Consider the following 21,063-nt stretch of genomic DNA (forward strand, 5'->3'; position numbering starts at 1 on the left):
TGCCCACCCCTCTGTCTCCTGACCATTCCCTGCTGGGCGCTGACCACTGCTATCTGCACCCACATCACCTGGCCACCCAGGAAGCCAGCCCCCAGGGTCTGAAGTGGCGGTTGCATCCCCATGGATGGTTGCGGGGGTGGCCACCTGGCACAGGCAGGGTGCAAGCTGATAGAGAAGGTGGCCCTCGAGGATCTGAGAAGGTGCCCAGGGCTGTGTCCCCACGTGCTCCCCAAACCCTGCCTCGAGGTACCCCAGGGTGAGGGGAAGGCTGAGTCACATTGGAGCCCATCATCCTCGGAAAACGACATCCCCTCTTGGATCAGCAAAGTGGAGGCAATAGAGCATCACCCTCCCCGCCCCGCCCCAGGAATGCACGAGTGTCTTCCCACTGCCGTACAGATTACCACCACTTGGGTGACTTGTAGCAACAGAAATTTATCTTCTTAAATTTCTGGCCCCGAACATCCAGATTAAGGTGTCGGAACTCCTTCCAGAAGCTCTAGGGCAGGGCCATCCCACCTCTCCCAGCTCCTGGGGGTCCAGGAGCTCCTGGGCTCGTGGTCACACCCGCCCAGCCTCTGCTCGGTCGTCACATGGCCTTTCCCCTCTGACTTCTCTGTTTCTCACAGGGTGAGTGGCTGTTGGGTTTGGGGGGCACCCAGGTGATTCAGGACAACCTCATCTGGAGACCCGCAACTGCTCACCTCTCAGCAAGGACCCCCTTTTCAAACACAACTGTGTTCTGAGGTTCCAGTGCTCAGGACGGGCACCCATCCCTGGGGGCCCCTCTCAGCCCACGGTGACGGGTGAGCAGTCACGGACAGGGACGAGCTCAGACGCCAAAAGGAAGCGGGTCCCACGGGGGCAGCAATCAGGTCGCATCTGTAGACAAAAAGCCAGGAGCGGTGGAGTAAGGGGGCTGAGAGCCACATCCGTGGACGGTGCAGATCAGAAGGGATGGGGAAGCTGACTCTGGAGGTGGTGGGGAGCAGGGCGAGCAGGGGCCGCCCCGCCTTCCCCACGGACTCGTGCTGGGCAGAGGTGCTGCTGGGAGCGTCCTCCCGGCTCCTGTCCGTCCCTCACCGTGAGAGTCTCATGCTCCATGTTCCAGGCTCTCCATCTGCAAAGCAGGGGGGTCATCAGGGTGCCTCCAGTGTGGCTGTCCCAAGAGTGAGTGAGCTAACACACGTGGAAACTTCTGGAACGGCACCTGGCGCGTGGTGTGTTCTGCAGGAGAGTCAGCCATCCATCCATGTCATGAAGGGTTTGGAATCCTGAACCTGTCCCAGGCAGAGCCTGGTGGGGGGGTTGGGGGGAGTGATGGACTCTCCAAAGCTTGGGGGAGACACAGACAGTGCAGGACAGCCGTGCGGTTCACGCGGGGCTACGGAGGGGCGACCTCCTCCTAGGAGGGCTGTCTGGGCCCAGCAGATGCTCCTGCCGAGGAAGCCAGGGTGAGCTCGTGGCTGAAGGGCCGGGGCAGCAGGGTGAGGCCCCTGCAGGGTCCCAGCACCTGAGACACGGGGTCAGGGGGGCCACTGGGGGACAGGGAGGTGTGGGGCTGGTGGCCCCCAGGACACGATGGGACGGCTGGGGCCTGGGAGAGGTGGGCGGCAGGGTGGCAAAGCGGCCTGAGGTCCTCGGCCCCCCTTCCCAGACCCGGGGGGGAGCCTTTCTGGCCCTGAGTCACCCCCTCTCCTTGTGAGCCTGGACCGCTGCCCCACAGGGCTGGCCTGGGCACAGGGGTTTGCTCAGTAAATAAGGCAATAAATCAGGGCGATGCTGTCCTGTTTCCTCCACAAAACAGGTTGGCAGGCGGGCGCCTGGCTCTCTTCACCAGCTCTGCGGCCAGACCGATTTCTCACAACTCATCTGCAGGATTATCCTAATTGTCTTAGCCTAGATTTAAGACTTTCATACAAGAATGCAAGAGTCTGAGCCCTTTCCAGCGGCAAGTGTTCTGGGACAGCTGTCTGCTTCCACCAGTGGGGGAGGGGAAGGGGGAGGGAAGGGGGAGAGGCACCCCCAGAGCCCCTCCTCCAGGCCAGGAATGGTGCAGCTGGGGAAGGAAATGTGTGTTCTCTCAACCACTCTGCTTCATCCTACAGGGTAGATAACATCCCTATCCCCCTTTTAGAATCCCTGAAATGAGATTCAAAGAGGTTAAGCCGCACACCCAAGGTCACACAGCTTGCAAGCAGCAGTGCAAAGATTTAAGGCGGTGGGACTGATTTCCAAGCAATACCCTCTGCCTCTTTCTCCAGCATCCATGTGAAGGAGGGGCTGCAGACCGCCCTCAAGTACACCCTGGGAATTAGCAGGAAGTTCTGTAATTAGGTTGCTGCTGCTGCTGCTGCTGCTAAGTCACTTCAGTCGTGTCCGACTCTGTGTGACCCCATAGACGGAAGCCCACCAGGCTCCCCCGTCCCTGGGATTCTCCAGGCAAGAACACTGGAGTGGGTTGCCATTTCCTTCTCCAATGTGTGAAAGTAAAAAGTGAAAGTGAAGTCGCTCAGTCGTGTCCGACCCTTAGCGACCCCATGGACTACAGCCTACCAGGCTCCTCCATCCATGGGATTTTCTAGGCAATAGTACTGGAGTGGCTTGCCATTGCAGGAGATACTAATTACCAAACCCTGGGGCGGGGCCTCGGTTGAGCAGAGATTCAGGTCAAGACGGCCGAGGACGCACCTGGGTCTCTTTCCCTTGGAGGAGCTCATCTGCGGCACATCGGGGCGAGGCTTGCTCCTCACCCCCCAGGTCTTCAGAACTTGACTCTGGCGGCTCCCGGGTGACACACCGGGCAGGGGCTCCACCCCAGGGTAGTGCACAAGGCTGCAGCCCTTGGTCCTTGCCCCAGCCCCGCACTCACTCCAGGCCAGCAGCTCTGCTCTGCCCTCCCCACCCGTGAGCCCTCCCCAATAAATGCAAGCCCCTCTCACCTCCTGCTCTCCCAAATTGCCTCCAAATCAGGGGAGACGGTGGGGAAGGACCCTCCTTTATGTGCTCCTCTGGGTCCCTCGGGGCACAGCCTGCCTCCTAGATGGCACTGTGGTCAGTGGGTCAGGAGGACAGCACCCCTCCCCTCAAGGCACATGATGGAGCGGCCACGACTGTATTGTCACCCCCAGCCCTGCTCCAGGGGCAAGCAGGTTGTCCACACTGTTGCTAAATAAACGGCACAGAAGGAAACCCTAGGACAGAAGCAGCAACAGCTCGTATGTGCCAAGAAGCAGCCCACTTTGGGCTCTCTCCATGACAATTCCATTTCCGTTCTAGAATTCTAGGGTGGCACATTTCCCTCCCCGCACAGTAGCTGATTCTATCAGGGCAATGGACACACCCTCCCAGCCTATGCCCACTGGAAATTCCCCTTCACACACACACGATAAGGCTGCTCTCTAGACATCTGGACATTGATCAGAATCCTCAAAGCACAAGTCGTGATGAGCAGGTTGGATGCTTCGATCTAATATTAATATGGGCAGTCTGGAGAATGTCAGAGCACCTGGGACCCACGAGGCCTGGGATGGAGAAAGCAGGTGTTCAGTGGATCTGCAGATGAGCGGGTGGGTGGATGGGCAGACAGGTGAGTGCAGATGGCGAGAGGGGCTGGATGGCAAGAGGGCGTGCCCCTGTCAGCGGAAGGGCGGGAGGGAGGAGCACGGCTGAGGAGCTGGCCGGAGAACACGGGCACAACTGACGAATGCCTTGGAGACAGTGGGGGACCGGACGGATGGAAGGCGGGACGGACGAATAGACGGGCGGACGGGAGGATGCGTGGGGACGTGAAGAGAATGATACATGTGTTGTGGGTGGATGGATGGGTGGGTGGTGGATGGATGATGGATGGATGGTGGATGGATGGATGGGTTGATGGATGGCTGGTGGATGGATGGATGGGTGGGTGGTGGATGGTGGATGGATGGCTGGTGGATGGATGATGGATGGATGGTAGATGGATGGGTGGATGGATGGATGGTGGATGGATGGATGATGGATGGATGGGTGGATGGACGGATGGTGGATGGATGGGTGGATGGATGGTGGATGGATGGGTGGATGGATGGTGGATGGATGAATGGTGGATGGATGGATGATGGATGGATGGGTGGATGGACGGATGGTGGATGGATGGATGGATGGTGGATGGATGGACGGATGGTGGATGGATGGTTGGATGGATGGTGGATGGATGGGTGGATGGATGGTGGATGGATGGATGGGTGGGTGGTGGATGGTGGATGGATGGATGGATGGATGGTGGATGGATGGGTGGATGGATGGTGGATGGATGGTGGATGGATGGGTGGATGGATGGGTGGTGGATGGATGGTGGATGGATGGATGGATGGTGGATGGATGGATGGTGGATGGATGGGTGGATGGAAGGATGGATGGTGGATGGATGGATGGTGGATGGATGGGTGGTAGATGGATGGATGGATGGTGGATGGATGGATGGTGGATGGATGGGTGGATGGATGGATGGATGGTGGATGGATGGATATTGGATGGATGGATGGTGGATGGATGGATGGATGGTGGATGGATGGATGGATGGATGGTGGATGGATGGATGGTGGATGGATGGATGATGGATGGATGGGTGGATGGACAGATGGTGGATGGATGGATGGATGGATGGTGGATGGATGGACGGATGGTGGATGGATGGGTGGATGGATGGTGGATGGATGGTGGATGGACAGATGGTGGATGGATGGTGGATGGATGGTGGATGGACGGATGGTGGATGGATGGTGGATGGATGGGTGGATGGATGGTGGATGGATGGTGGATGGATGGATGATGGATGGATGGTGGATGGATGGGTGGATGGATGGTGGATGGATGGACGGATGGTGGATGGATGGTGGATGGATGGTGGATGGATGGATGGATGGTGGATGGATGGTGGATGGTGGATGGATGGACGGATGGTGGATGGATGGTGGATGGATGGTGGATGGATGGATGATGGATGGATGGTGGATGGATGGGTGGATGGATGGTGGATGGATGGATGGTGGATGGATGGATGGTGGATGGATGGATGGATGGTGGATGGATGGATGGATGGATGGTGGATGGATGGATGGTGGATGGATGGATGATGGATGGATGGGTGGATGGACAGATGGTGGATGGATGGATGGATGGATGGTGGATGGATGGACGGATGGTGGATGGATGGGTGGATGGATGGTGGATGGATGGTGGATGGACAGATGGTGGATGGATGGTGGATGGATGGTGGATGGATGGGTGGATGGATGGTGGATGGATGGTGGATGGACGGATGGTGGATGGATGGTGGATGGATGGGTGGATGGATGGTGGATGGATGGTGGATGGATGGATGATGGATGGATGGTGGATGGATGGGTGGATGGATGGTGGATGGATGGACGGATGGTGGATGGATGGTGGATGGATGGTGGATGGATGGATGGTGGATGGATGGTGGATGGTGGATGGATGGACGGATGGTGGATGGATGGTGGATGGATGGATGATGGATGGATGGTGGATGGATGGGTGGATGGATGGTGGATGGATGGTGGATAGATGGATGGATGGTGGATGGATGGTGGATGGATGGTGGATGGATGGTGGATGGACGGATGGTGGATGGATGGATGGATGGTGGATGGATGGACGGATGGTGGATGGATGGTGGATGGATGGTGGATGGATGGTGGATGGATGGATGATGGATGGATGGTGGATGGATGGGTGGATGGATGGTGGATGGATGGACGGATGGTGGATGGATGGGTGGATGGATGGTGGATGGATGGTGGATGGATGGATGATGGATGGATGGTGGATGGATGGGTGGATGGATGGTGGATGGATGGACGGATGGTGGATGGATGGTGGATGGATGGTGGATGGATGGATGGTGGATGGATGGTGGATGGTGGATGGTGGATGGATGGACGGATGGTGGATGGATGGTGGATGGATGGATGATGGATGGATGGTGGATGGATGGGTGGATGGATGGTGGATGGATGGTGGATAGATGGATGGATGGTGGATGGATGGTGGATGGATGGTGGATGGATGGTGGATGGACGGATGGTGGATGGATGGATGGATGGTGGATGGATGGACGGATGGTGGATGGATGGTGGATGGATGGATGGGTGGATGGATGGTGGATGGATGGTGGATGGATGGTGGATGGATGGATGATGGATGGATGGTGGATGGATGGTGGATGGATGGTGGATGGATGGATGGATGGTGGATGGATGGTGGATGGATGGATGGTGGATGGATGGATGGATGGTGGATGGATGGGTGGATGGATGGTGGATGGATGGGTGGGTGGATGGATGGTGGATGGATGGTGGATGGATGGATGGGTGGATGGATGGTGGATGGATGGGTGGATGGATGGTGGATGGATGGTGGATGGATGGATGGTGGATGGATGGATGGATGGTGGATGGATGGTGGATGGATGGATGGGTGGATGGATGGTGGATGGATGGGTGGATGGATGGTGGATAGATGGATGGGTGGGTGGTGGATGGTGGATGGATGGATGGATGGTGGATAGATGGATGGATGGTGGATGGATGGGTGGATGGATGGATGGATGGTGGATGGATGGATGGATGGTGGATGGATGGTGGATGGATGGATGGTGGATGGATGGATGGTGGATGGATAGGTGGATGGATGGTGGATGGATGGGTGGATGGATGGATGGTGGATGGATGGATGGTGGATGGATGGGTGGATGGATGGTGGATGGATGGATGGGTGGGTTGTGGATGGTGGATGGATGGATGATGGATGGATGGATGGTGGATGGATGGATGGATGGTGGATGGATGGATGGTGGATGGATGGGTGGATGGATGGTGGATGGATGGATGGGTGGGTGGTGGATGGTGGATGGATGGATGATGGATGGATGGATGGATGGATGGTGGATGGATGGGCAGATGGATGGTGGATGGATGGATGGATGGATGGGTGGTGGATGGATGGTGGATGGATGGATGGTGGATGGATGGGTGGATGGATGGGTGGTGGATGGATGGTGGATGGATGGATGGTGGATGGATGGGTGGATGGATGGTGGATGGATGGATGGTGGATGGATGGATGGTGGATGGATGGATGGATGATGGATGGATGGTGGATGGATGGTGGATGGATGGTGGATGGACGGATGGTGGATGGATGGATGGATGGTGGATGGATGGACGGATGGTGGATGGATGATGGATGGATGGATGGGTGGATGGATGGTGGATGGATGGTGGATGGATGGGTGGATGGATGGATGATGGATGGATGGTGGATGGATGGTGGATGGATGGTGGATGGATGGATGGATGGTGGATGGATGGTGGATGGATGGTGGATGGATGGATGGTGGATGGATGGATGGATGGTGGATGGATGGGTGGATGGATGGTGGATGGATGGGTGGGTGGATGGATGGTGGATGGATGGGTGGATGGATGGTGGATGGATGGATGGGTGGATGGATGGTGGATGGATGGTGGATGGATGGATGGTGGATGGATGGATGGATGGTGGATAGATGGATGGATGGTGGATAGATGGATGGATGGTGGATGGATGGGTGGATGGATGGATGGATGGTGGATGGATGGTGGATGGATGGATGGTGGATGGATGGATGGTGGATGGATGGATGGTGGATGGATAGGTGGATGGATGGTGGATGGATGGGTGGATGGATGGATGGTGGATGGATGGATGGTGGATGGATGGGTGGATGGATGGTGGATGGATGGATGGGTGGGTTGTGGATGGTGGATGGATGGATGATGGATGGATGATGGATGGATGGATGGTGGATGGATGGATGGATGGTGGATGGATGGGTGGATGGATGGTGGATGGATGGATGGGTGGGTGGTGGATGGTGGATGGATGGATGATGGATGGATGGATGGATGGATGGTGGATGGATGGGCGGATGGATGGTGGATGGATGGATGGATGGATGGGTGGTGGATGGATGGTGGATGGATGGATGGTGGATGGATGGGTGGATGGATGGGTGGTGGATGGATGGTGGATGGATGGATGGTGGATGGATGGGTGGATGGATGGTGGATGGATGGATGGTGGATGGATGGATGGTGGATGGATGGTGGATGGATGGATGGTGGATGGATGGTGGATGGAATGATGGATGGATGGATGGATGATGGATGGATGGTGGATGGATGGCTGGTGGATGGATGGTGGATGGTGAATGGATGGATGGGTGGATGGATGGATGGTGGATGATGGATGAATGGTGGATGGTGGATGGATGGGTGGGTGCGTGGGTGGGTGGGAATGTGGATGGAATGGTGTATGGGCTGCAGATTGTGAATGGATGGAAGAAATATAAAAATAACCTTTGGGGGAAAAAAAAAGGCAGAAGCCTGAGGTGGAAGGTTGCAGCCTCACCAGTGGGGAGGCCTGAACAATCTGAGCGCCATGAATAAATGAGAGTGGTGTTGAGAGAAACGACCTTCCAAGCTACCACTGGGCCTGAAAGGGACTGAAAGGCCCCCAGGCCAGGCAAAGGGAGACCACCAGCCCCGCTGAGGTTCCCAGCCCGGTACCGCCCCTCCAGCTGTGTCAAGGCCATGGGTCCCACCTCCGGGCTCCTCATGACACAGCACTGAAGCCACTAGAAGCTCCATCCTGCTCTGGGTTTGGGGCCCTGGTAAGAGGCTTCAGGGAGGCACCTGCAGCTTCCTGAACGGAGTGTCGCAGAAGCACTGGGGAGCAGGCGATGATGAAGAATTGGGGGTGGTCTCAATCCCCAGGACCCTCAGTGGCCTGGAGTGGGGCCGGGGCTGTGTGCGGGTGGGGCTGGCATGGTGTACCTCCTGAAAGGAGCCCTGTGGGCCTCAATCCTTTAAGCCTGGGTTGGTCCACCACCCCCCTCAACTGTGTCGGTATCCAGAGATGGTCGGTCCTGTGGTGAAGGAGGGAAAACTCAGGCCCAGACGTGGGGGAAAGACTGGTCCACAGGCCCGTCCAGCCCCAGCAGAGGCCGCTCCCACCCAGTCTCCTCTCCACCCCCTGCCCTCCCCACAGCGTGACCTGGAGCGGAGATGAGCTCTGGGCTGAGGCGCCAGACCACAACCTTCCCCCATCACCAGCCCCCTGCCCCTGAGGGAGGGGAGAGGTGGGGTGGCTACAGATTCCCAAGAGCTTGAGACCTCACCGCGCAGCACGGAGCAGTTGGAAAGAACACACGGCCAGCCAGGCCCCGCAGAGCAAGGCGTGCGGGGGTCTGGGGAGCAGAGCCCGGACTCGAGCCAGGGGCATGGTGCAAAAGCACCCAGATTCGAAAGCTCTCAGAACATAAGGCCAACAGTTAATGACAGCATCTGTGCATTGAGTGCCTTCCATGTGCCTCCCCCCGGGGGCTCCTGAAACCGCAGTTTCCCGGGTCCCGGCGCCCACACAGCTCACACATTGGGGCCACACCTCCGGCCCAGAGCCGCCTCCCTCAGCCGGCACTCGGCCCACCTCCCGGAACCCCCTGGTCACCTGCCCCACAGCCCTGCCGGGCTCTTCTCCTCCTCAGCCCTGGCCTCTGCCCCTCACCCCCACCCTCCTGCCCTCTTCCAAAACCATGCTGTGGAAGGTTCCAGAGTCTGGTCCCGGACCCTTTGGACCCCCCGCACGATGAGTGAGGAGGATGGGGCTCGTCTGGCGCCTCCGCTGAGGCTCCGAGGGACATCGGGGAGGCAGGTTTTGACACACAGGTCTGCGGCCAGCGCAGGGGACGAGAGGCAGAGCCTCGGTGTATCCCGGGGAGGCGGTGCTGGGTGGCCGGAGCCCCGAGGACGCGTGGTAACTGCTCCGGGGAAGGGGTGGGCGGAGGAGGGGGAGCCAGAAAAGAGAAAGTGAGGCGAGGCCAGGATGGGGGAACGAAGCCAAAGTCGCTCCGTCGTGTCTGACTCTTTACAACCCGGTGGACGGGACTGTACAGTCCATGGGATCCTCCAGCCAGGACACTGGAGTGGGCAGCCCTTCCCTTCTCCAGGGGATCTTCCCGACCCAGGGATCAAACCCAGGTCTCCCACATTGCAGGCCGGTTCTTCGCCAGCTGAGCCAACAGGGAAGCCCCCACCTCAACCAGGAGCCCCCTCACCTCTCATCGCCAGACGGCCCCGTTTGGGAGGAGAGTGGGACGCTTCCAGAAGTTAGGGCAGGAAGGATGAGCACGAGGTGACCACGAACTCCGGGGGTCGTGTCCTCGTGCAGAGCCATGGGGAGCCACGTGGCGCTGAAATCTGTCACACGCTTCCTCCCAGGGACGCCCTGGTCCCTGGGCATGTTCACGCCCTTCCAGAGCGGGCGGGAGCCTCCGAGCGTCCGGTGATGAAGCTGAGGGCCCGGAGACAGGACTGCAGAGCCTGGCCTCGTGGCACCAGGAGATGGACAGACGGACGTGAGAGGAGACCCAGGGACACCCTCCTGAGGAAGGGGGCACGTCTCTCTGCTCCCCACCCCACGCCCCGTGCCCAGGGGCTCTCTGACCTCCGACGGTGACCCACTTTCTCCCCAACACAGGCTGGAATCTGCCCTGAGGTGTTTTCCATCTGCTGGCTCAGGCCTCTTCCTGACCCGGGTGGTTCAATGGAAGCCTCCTGCTGGGTCAGCAGATTTGCAAAACCACAGGTTTCTTCAATTTCTTTGGGGGAACAAAAAGAAGAAGAAAGAAAAGAAAATTATTTTACAAAGCATTATCTTCCCAATCCATCACGGCCACAGGGCCTGGCTGCAGCCCAGGGCCCCAGGGCCAGCGGGAGCGACTCAGCCCCTGGGAGGGGCTCAGAGGTCCCGCGTGGGGAGCAGGCCCACCTTGGGGTGACCTGCTGTCCCTCCACTCGGACCCGGTGGCCTGGCCAGAGGTAGCCTAAAGGGGTCTGGCTGAGCTGGGTGGGCCAGGAAGTGCCTCTCCACCCTCCCCCAGCTCCCGAACATGGCAGGTCACCCTGAACAGCAGCATCACTGTGTTCAGGGAACAGGGATAGACACCGAGGCGGGGGGCAAAGACGGGGTCTGCGGCTCCGTCGCTCAGTCGTGTCCGACTCTGCGACCCCATGCACTGCAGCACGCCAGTCTCCCTGTCCATCTCCAACTCCCGGAGCGTGCCCAAGCTCATGTCCATTGAGTCGGTGATGCCATCCAACCGTCTCATCCTCTGTCGTCCCCTTCTCCTCCTGCCTTCAATCTTTCCCAGCATCAGGGTCTTTTCCAATGAGTCAGTTCTTCACATCAGGTGGCCAAAGTATTGGAGCTTCAGCTTCACCATCAGTCCTTCCAATGAACGCTCAGGACTGATTTCCTTTAGGATGGACTGGTTGAATCTCCTTGCAGTCCAAGGGACCCTCAAGAGTCTTCTCCAACTCTTGAGAAGTTGGAGTGAGGGGGGATGGTTTAGTACTCCCCAGCCCAGCATTCCCCATCCTGCCCCCTGACCCAGAGGGGTCCCTGCCTCAAGCCCCCACTGGACATGATCATTCACACTGGGCTTCCCCACTCCAGATCTGTGACAACTGAAAGTGCCAGCAGACATGGCCGAGCGTCCCCACAGGGAGGGGGAGGGAAACCCCCCTCCTCCACTGAGAACCCTGTGAAAATGCTAAACGCTCTTATTCCAAAGACCAGCCCCTAAGGAAGAGGAGCAGCCAGGTGGGTGGGCGTCCCTGCAGGGCACCCATAGAGTAGGCCAAGAAGTTTAAACGCTCCGGGGAGGCGCCTCCCCTGGGAGCGGAAATAATGACCAGCAACTAGTCTCAGACCCCCAGTGATTCAGAGTCCAGGCAGGAAAAGGGGAAAATAATTCTTATTTCCCCCAAAGTGGAGTTCCTTATTTCAGAGCTAAATAACACAGAGACAGCTCCCCTGTGAACAAGCTGTCTCTGGATGCACGGCCTTCGTTTCTGCCACTGGCACAGTTAGGAGATGTTTCCAAAAGCTGAAACGTAGAATTTGCCCCAAAGGCTGGTCCAGGACGACCTCCCACCACCACCCACAGGAGGAAGCTGGGTGGAGCGGGGCGGCGGCCTCGCGGCCCCAGCCGGGCAGTGTGGACCTAGCCTTGGGCCCTGACTGGCCAGGTCTTCCCAAGTTGATTCGTTTCTCTGAGCTTCAGGCCTCTCATCTGTAACATGCAGATCCCCGCCCCAGGGACCTACTATCAGGGGTGACCCACTAGCAGGGGTGCCTGTGGCTAACTGCTGGGCCGAGCGCTGGGCCGAGCGCCTGACTTCACTCATCACTGTAGCCCTTGAGTCCCCACAAGCAAAGTCACGGCATTCCCATTTCACAGAGCAGGAGACCGAGGCCGAGTGTAACCCGTCTGCTCTTCCACAGACTGACTGCTTGGCCGTCAGCTGAAAGTTGAGGTCTGGAGCTCTGTGGGGGAGACATGCATGGAACTGGGGGCGATCCGGGTGGGCTTCCCGAGGGAGAAAAGGGAGAAGAGGCCCAAGGCCCGACGCGAACAAGGGGCGTCAGGAAAGAAGCCCCAAGGGTGGAGGTGGGGTGGGGCCCCAGGAGGAGCCGACCCTGGTGGGTGGTCCCAGAAACCCTCAGGAGATTGTGCAAAGGACGTCCAACCGTCCCATTCACCCAGGACGGGGTTCCTGGGACATGGAATTTCTGTGCTAAGCAGGGACAGTCGCAGACAAACCAGAATGACCAGTGCCTGCAGGGGCACCCCGCCCCGTGCCATCCAGCCCCCTGGGGGAGAGGAGGCCGGGAAGGCCGAAAGCACTGCACCCCCACCACCCACCTCCCGTGGCTCCCACATCACGCCTCCTTCTGGGAGGCTATTTCCTTGTTGAGGTTTATTTTCACCCACCAATGGGATAATTACAGGGAAGAGTGAATAAAATAAAATCGAAAGAGTTGCAGATTACAGCAAAATGCAGTCCCCGTCTTCCAAGGGCGTCTATGGGTTTCCAGCTCTGTGTAACAGCCCGAGGCAGCTCTGGCTGGAAGACCCCAGGAGGCGGGTGGATGAAGCACCCTCTGGGGTCCTGCCACCTGGCACAGGGAGCCCGGCCCACTGCCGTCCCCGTGCAGCTCAGGTTCCCAGGAGCTCACACCAGCCAATCTCCCTGGGGGCTGGCATGGTGGCCTCCCCACCTGGGTCTCGGCTGACGTCACACGGACATGACAAAATGATCGGTGCCCAAAGAACTGGGCCGGTCCTTGATGTCTACTGGGCATCTCCCCACTACTGCACAAGCCCCCACTCTGGATCTGAACGCTCCCCACCCTCCCCCTCTCCTGGCCGGTGGAGCCAGACGGGGGCTCTGGAGGCCTGGGGGTCACATCTCCGCCCAGAATGCTCTGGAAGGCCACTGCGCCCACCTGGCCACTTGTCACAGCGCTGGGGACAACCTCGTGCCGCCCCCAGATGACCGGAGCCACAAGTCCCAGGGGGCAGGGACCGATTCCAGGGCCACCCCCTCCCAGCTGGACCGCCGCCTCCCTCAGACCCTGCTGATGCCCGCTCTCTTTTTTATTTTTTTATCTTTTTAACCAACGGACTTCACAGTTTCGAGGAATTTTAGCTTTACAGAAACAATGAGTGGGAGGCCCAGAGTCCCCATACCCGCCCCCCCAGCTCCCCTGACAGTCCCCACCTGGCAGGGGTGCCGTGTGTCAGGGACCGTGAACAAGCTGCCTTGCCTACCTTGTCATTAGCCAAAGCACAGGGTTTACGGCATGTTCCCTCCCCACAGTCTGAATGCTGTGGTTTTGACAAACGTTCTGTGTTCACCAGTGCAGCTTCCCAAGGATGGCTCCACCGCCCTCAGCGTGCTGTGTCCACTGATAAAGTGCTTCCTCCCTCTTTGGGGGCCTCGCCACCAAGCACAGGCCGAGGGGAACTTGCCCAGGTCTCTGGCCTGGGGTGGGGACTCTCACTGGTGCAGACATCTCCTCCACCCCAGACACCAAGCAACCTGGGGCTTTGTGTGGGAGGGAGCCTCCCAACACCCTGGGAGGTCCCTGATTCATGACCTTGAAGGAACGCAGGCCAGCCCGGAGGGTCAGCCCTGCAGCCAGACCCTGCCCTGCCCGGTGGGCGCTGTGTGGCCTCGGGCCAGCTGCTTTCCCTCTCTGGGCCTGTTTCTTCATCTGTTAGTGGGCTTCCTGGCAGTGCCGGGGGCTTATTAGTGGTGTGACTTGAAAGGAGATAGAATCGCCCAGAGCAGTGTTGCTCCCTCACCCGAGGTGGGGGGTGGGGAAGTTGGCAGAGAGGGGAGGAGCCAGCATCACCAAGGCTGCAAACCACAGAGGTTTTCTGTTTCTATGGCAACCGGGAGCGGCACTCAGCACTGGTTCTGTAGAGGACTGTGGGGCTCCGGGCAGTCCTGGGGTAGGGGGCTGGGCTGCAGGAGGGGAGAGAGCCAGGACCTGGGGCTGGCTGAGCCCTGGGTCTCTGGAGGACAGGCCCTGGGTGCAGAGCAGCTGGCTCTGTCTGCAGGCTGGGTCTCTTGCCATCTCTGGGAGGGGCCAGAGCTGGAGTCTGAGGCAGGAAGCAGGTACCCCCCAACATCAAGGCGCCTCAACCTACCCAGGCTGACCTGACTGCCTAGCCTGCTTCCCTGCCTCCCCCACTTTCCCAGCCTCTGCCCCCAGTCTCCTGGGAGGAGGGAGTTATCACCCCTATCCTGGGCTGGATGAGCAGCCAGGTGAGACCCAACTCCTGCTCGGCCCTTGGCAGCTGCCAGGCCCGAGATGCCGCCCTGGAGAGAGCTGGCAAGTCTGGTGGCTCCCAAGCCCCCACCTCCTGATGCCAGGGTCAGAGCCCCACGGGGTCAGATGCCAGGGTCAGAGCCCCACAGGGCAAAGTGCCAGAGGCATCTGCGGGCACCTAGAAGCCAAACTCGAACCGGTGCAGGGGAGTGACAGATCAGCTTTTGGCTGAGAAGCAGCGAGCCCTCTGTCCAGGGGGCATCCAAGTGGGAAGGTGCCCACAGCCCCCAGCGGCGGACTCAGTTGGGCCCCTTCAGGGATTCCCCGAGGGAGGACCAGGGCCCCTGACTGTACTCCTAGGGCCCAGCCCTTTGAAAGGGTTTGCTGAAGGAGCCCAGCCTCGAGTGAACAGGGAGCCACACACAGGCTACTGTGGAGTCCCTGACACCTGCAGACCCTCCTGCAGAGAAGGGGGTCCCAGCCCCTCTTTGGGATGGGTGCTTATATACCCCCTCCTCCCACGACATACACCCACACAAAGCCACATCCCACATACACTTCCAGGCAGTCAAAAGTGGGGGATCCCTGACCGCCAGGGCACCCTGAAGACGGGAGGCAGAGAGCACTGGGGGAGGGGCGGGGGTGACACTGTGAACGGATGTCCCCCAGCTCGGCAAACACTCCCAGGGCCCCCGAGCCAGACGGGGCAGAGCTCTGGGCTGCTGGGGGACCCTTGAGACGGGAAGGCTCTCAGATCTCAGCAAATTCCACCAACCGAACTTCAGCCAACTCAACCCACATTTAATTTAGTGAAGTTCATTTCAGTTCAATCCAGTCCAACTTCACCTCAACGGAAATCCAAAATGTATTTCATTTTAACCCAACCCGGTCAAAATTCAGCTCAGCCCTAATCAATCTGCCCAGGATTGAAGGAGCGGCGTCTCCTGCGAGGGGCCTGCAGATACTTGCCCCCAACCTAGTGCAGACTGCCCACCTGTCTACCCACCGGGGTGGCCAGCCCAGCTGTCTGCTCTGGCAGAATGCAGACCGAGAAGGCAAGGCTGAGGCCGGGGTCTCGCTCAGCTCTGCCCCCGGCACGGCTCCTCCCGCCCCGTCTCCTCTCTGTCCGTCTCATCGCCGTCACTGCCATCTTTATCCAGCTCTGTCATCAGCGGCATCTTCGTCCTCTTCCAGTTCTTCACTGCGCCCTCCCCTCTCCTTCGTCATGGCTTCATCTCCCCATCATCGTCCCTTTGCCATGGTCTTTACCACCACCACCCTCGTCTTTGCTGAGCCTTTGTGGCTGGCCCTCCATATCCACAGTTTCCACATTCATGGATTCAACCAACCATAGATGAAAAATACTTATTTAAAAAAACCCTTGAAAATTCTCAAAGAGCAAAACTTTGAATTTGCCCTACACAATGGCAACTATTCACACAGCATTCACATTGTATTAGGCGTACTGAAGAGTTCAGAGACAGTTTAAAGTGTGTGGAAGGATTTGCTAGGCTCCCAGGCGGTGCTAGGGCTAAATAATCCACCTGCCAGTGCAGAAGACGGAAGAGATGCAGCTTCGATCCCTGGGTCTGGAAGATCCCCTGGAGGAGGAAATGGCAACCTGCTCCAGTATTCTTGCCTAGAGAATCCCGGACAGAGGAGCCTGGAGGGTTATAGTCCACAGCATCGCAGAGAGTTGGACATGACTGAAATGACCTAGCACGCGTGCAAATACTAGGCCGTTTTAATAAGGAACACAAGCATCCAGGGATTTTGTTCTTGGCGGGGAGGGGTGGTCCTGGGTCCCATCCCCGTGGACACCCGAGGGACAGCGTGTCTGCAGCGGAGTTTTGAGCAATATCCAAACATGGCTCGTTCATCTCACAACAGAGGTGGGTACCACCAGCCCCGCTTCACAGAAGGGAAAGCTGGGCTGCTGGGGGCAAGGCAGGTCACCTCCGAAGATGCACAAGCTGGTGGCTTTCATTGCATCTGGGAATGAGGCCCACACTGCCCGACTCCAGGCCTGTCCCTAACCACCGAGCGCCCTTGCCAGGCCCTGGGAGGGGGCATCTGCTGCTAACAGCGAGGCTGCGCTCTGAAGCCTCCTGCTGGGTGGCAGTTCATTCTGGTGCTGCTCACAGGCCTCTCCCTCTCTCCTGCCATGCCAAGCAGCCCCTTCCCACCTCCCTGAAGGGGGACAGCTCCCCAGTTGTGCCTGCTGGGCTCCCAGCTCCTTGTTTGGCCCGAATCTCCCGCCTTGATTGAGAAGCCTGGTCCCCTGGCTGACTCATCGTCCTCCTGGAACACTGACAGCCTCCGGATTGGTTTTAACCCAAATCATTAATAACTTCAAACATTCTACAGAGGGGTCTGCTTCTCCAGCCTCCACGGCAGTGGTTTGAATCCACTGTGATGCTTGAGACTTGCCCCAGGGCTCGGGGTCACCACCCTGGGAGTCAGGGACCTTCCCACTGGCAGCGCTAGGGGCTCCAGAAAGGCTTGTCTGTTGAATGGACATGTGAATAGATGGATAGAGGGATGGCTTGATTTGTTCAAATAAAATTATTTTGTGGTTATACAAATAATCCACACTCAGGGTGGGAATTTTGGAAAATACAAAAAAATTAAATGCCCAAAAAAAAGAGAAGCAGAAAGAAAACAGCAAGCCTCATATTCCCCAGAGAAAACAGCCTTGAGCATTTTGGAGTCATTTCTTCTGTACAGGCTTCTGTTATATGTCTAGCTTTGTATATTATCTTCTGCACTCAACATTTTCTAGTTTATTAAATATTCATTGAAAGCATGATTTTTTTTTACAAAAATCTTATTATGGAATTTTCCAAACATACGCAAAAACAAAGAGACTCGTGTAACAAGCCCCCAGTTAACCACCCTCAGCTTCAACAGCCGCCAATTTCTGCCAATATTTTATGATCTCTGTCCAGCTTTCTTGTATTTTGTTGTTATTTTGGGGGGAATGCTATTATGGGTTGTATGGTCCCCCTCCCCATGAAAATACACCCGAGTCCTAATCCCTGGTCCCTGTGGATGTGACCTTATTTGGAAATAGAGTTGTTGCAGATGTAACGAGTTCGGTTCAGAAGAGGTCAGATGGGTATAGGAGCAGACCCTCACCCTGGTTAAACCGCGTCTGTTAGGACCATTTTCCCAGTAGATGTAAAGAGAGGAGCCAGACATCTTGGAATGTGAAGTCAAGTGGGCCTTAGAAAGCATCACTAGGAACAAAGCTAGTGGTGGTGATGGAATTCCAGTTGAGCTATTTCAAATCTTGAAAGATGATGCTGTGAAAGTGCTGCACTCAATATGCCAGCAAATTTGGAAAACTCAGCAATGGCCACAGGACTGGAAAAGGTCAGTCTTCATTCCAATCCCAAAGAAAGGCAATGCCAAAGAATGCTCAAACTACTGCACAATTGCACTCATCTCACACGCTAGTAAAGTCATGCTCAAAATTCTCCAAGCCAGGCTTCAGCAATATGTGAACCGTGAACTCCCAGATGTTCAAGCAGGTTTCAGAAAAGGCAGAGGCACCAGAGATCAAATTGCCAACATCCGCTGGATCATGGAGAAAGCAAGAGAGTTCCAGAAAAACATCTATTTCTGCTTCATTGACTATGCCAAAGCCTTTGACTGTGTGGATCACAATAAACTGTGGACAATTCTGAAAGAGATGGGAATACCAGACCACCTGACCTGCCTCTTGAGGAACCTGTATGCAGGTCAGGAAGCAACAGTCAGAACTGGACATGGAACAACAGACTGGTTCCAAATAGGAAAAGGTGTATGTCAAGGTTGTATATTGTCACCTTGCTTATTTAACTTCTATGCAGAGTACATCATGAGGAACGCTGGGCTGGAAGAAGCAGAAGCTGGAATCAAGATTGCTGGGAGAAATATCAATAATCTCAGATATGCAGATGACATTACCCTTATGGCAGAAAGTGAAGAGGAACTAAAAAGCCTCTTGATGAAAGTAAAAGAGGAGAGTGAAAAGGTTGGCTTGAAGCTCAACATTCAGAAAACAAAGATCATGGCATCTGGTCCCATCACTTCATGGGAAATAGATGGAAAAACAGTGGAAACAGTGTCAGACTTTATTTTGTTGGGCTCCAAAATCACTGCAGATGCTGATTGCAGCCATGAAATTAAAAGACGCTTGCTCCTTGGAAGGAAAGTTATGACCAACCTTGACAGTATATTAAAAAGCAGAGACATTACTTTGCCAACAAAGGTCCGTCTAGTCAAGGCTATGGTTTTTCCCGTGGTCGTGTATGGATGTGAGAGTTGGACTGTGAAGAAAGCTGATCGCCGAAGAATTGATGCTTTTGAACTGTGGTGTTGGAGAAGACTCTTGAGAGTCCCTTGTACCACAAGGAGATCCAACCAGTCCATTCTAAGGGAGATCGATCCTGGGTGTTCATTGGAAGGACTGATGATAAAGCTGAGACTGCAATACTTTGGCCACCTCATGTGATGAGTTGACTCACTGGAAAAGACTCTGATGCTGGGAAGGGTTGGGGGCAGGAGGAGAAGGGGATGACCGAGAATTAGATGGCTGGATGGCATCACCGACTCTGTGGACATGGGTTTGAGTGAACTCCGGGAGTTGGTGATGGACAGGGAGGCCTGGCGTGCTGTGGTTCATGGGGTTGCGGAGAGTCGGACACGACTGAGCGACTGAACTGAACTGAACTGAACAGGGGACTCAACTTTCTCACTCTGTGTCAGGCCACACGTAAGGTGTTTTGCCTCATTAAATGTAACTAACAGCCCTATGAGGTGGATATTACCATCCCATTTTTTTTAATCTGGCCCCACCACACAGCATTAGGATCTTATTTCCCTGACCAGGGACTGAACCTGTGCCCTGTGCAGGGGAAGCTCAGAGTCCTAACCACGGGACCGCGGGGCAAGTCCCCATGATCCCAATTTAAAGATGGAGACGCTGAGGCTGAGATAAGCTAAGGACACAAGGTCACCCCGCGGGCAGGCGGCCCAGTGAAGATCCAAACCATGCCAGACCCTGCCGTTTCCTCGTCCCCATGGGAAACAGAGCTGAGCGGTGCGTCTCTGCGGACGGAGCCCAGAGCGGGGATACCAGCTCAGCCCGGCCAGACTCCCGGTTCCTTGACCTCCTCTCCTGATGTGCCGTCCACTCCTCCGGCATCTCCCCCACGGATGTCCCCTGGACTCGGCATGACCCTTAAGCTCACAGCCTCCTCCCATGCAAGCATCTCCCTCATCATGGCCTTCAGGGTCCTGTCTTTCCGTCTCACGAGGGCCAGCGGCCCTGAGCGCCCAGGGCTCACGGTCCATCACCCCCCGCACCCCTCGGGGCTCTCACCCGCTCCACGCCCTCGGTTCCCTAGTCGTTCGCTGGTCTCTGTGGTGCAGGGAATTCCCCCTTTGCCGGCGTGCACACACACGTACACACACCTGCACCCCCCTACCCCACGCTGCGTCTATGCCACTCAACCAGCAAAGCCCCAGCCCCGGCGAAACACAGCTCTCACCCTGATCAAGGAAGAAGAAGACACAAACCACGAACATTATGAATCAAAGAGGGATTACGGCAGCCCTGGCAAGCACTGAGACCCACGTGCTCAGCGGCTTCGATGGAACGGATGAAAAGCGAGAGACAAAAATCAACCAAAACCAACCAAAGCGTGTTTACTGGAATCGAATGATTTAATAAATGGATGACGGACGGGGCAAACCAGGTTTCTCTGTGTGTGGAAAGTTGCAGATAAGCAAAAGGAGGAGGCTAGGATGATCCCTGTGACAGTTTAATAGTCACATGCAGACACCTTTACAGATATGTGTGCATATGTGCATGGGTAACCACGAACACACGTGTCTCTTGCGCTGTGATCTGAAGGGCCCTAGAAAGAATGAGCCCCCAGTCGCAGTAAGCACCTAGCGCCCAATGCTTGGTTTCTAATGCCTTCTCCCAACAAGAGGAACCAGGGCTCCTCAGAGGAATGGCTGACTCCAGCACTGCTCCAGGGTCTTGCAGTGTCAGAAAGTAAGAACGTGCTCGGGAAAAGAGCACAGACAAGCACACAACGCAGGGGCTGATAAGGGGCACAGGCGCCAGCTGAACGGGTTCCCAGGGGCCAAACCTGGAGACCTCAAGCAAAAGCAAAGTAGTCCTGGATTATAACCCCATATCCACGAATCCGTCCTGACAGCAATAACACTTCCCTCCTTGTTCTGTGATACTCCGTATCAAAACCAGGCAAAGATATTATGAGAAAAGAAAACTACAGACTGGAATCTCTCATGAATGTAGACACGAAAATTCATAAC

The 21,063-nt window shown here is 56.6% G+C and overlaps 1 protein-coding gene across 1 annotated transcript; it reads right to left on the bottom strand.

The window, feature by feature from the left end:
- Positions 1-1,405: 1,405 nt before the first annotated feature.
- Positions 1,406-15,908, bottom strand: LOC148777948 (uncharacterized). Its single transcript, XM_088836136.1, is given in 14 exon segments — positions 1,406-1,597; positions 3,931-4,583; positions 4,586-4,658; positions 4,711-5,414; positions 5,664-5,882; positions 6,042-6,764; positions 6,843-7,217; positions 7,401-8,405; positions 9,227-9,295; positions 9,693-9,865; positions 10,163-10,398; positions 13,171-13,417; positions 14,352-14,423; positions 15,829-15,908. Coding segments are annotated over 14 exon segments (4,821 nt in total).
- Between the last annotated feature and the right edge of the window lie 5,155 nt (positions 15,909-21,063).

The sequence above is a fragment of the Moschus berezovskii genome, chromosome 5, assembly GCF_049115385.1.
Source record: "Moschus berezovskii isolate FMDL1 chromosome 5, NW_MosBer_1.0, whole genome shotgun sequence".
NCBI classification, from domain to species: domain Eukaryota; kingdom Metazoa; phylum Chordata; class Mammalia; order Artiodactyla; family Moschidae; genus Moschus; species Moschus berezovskii.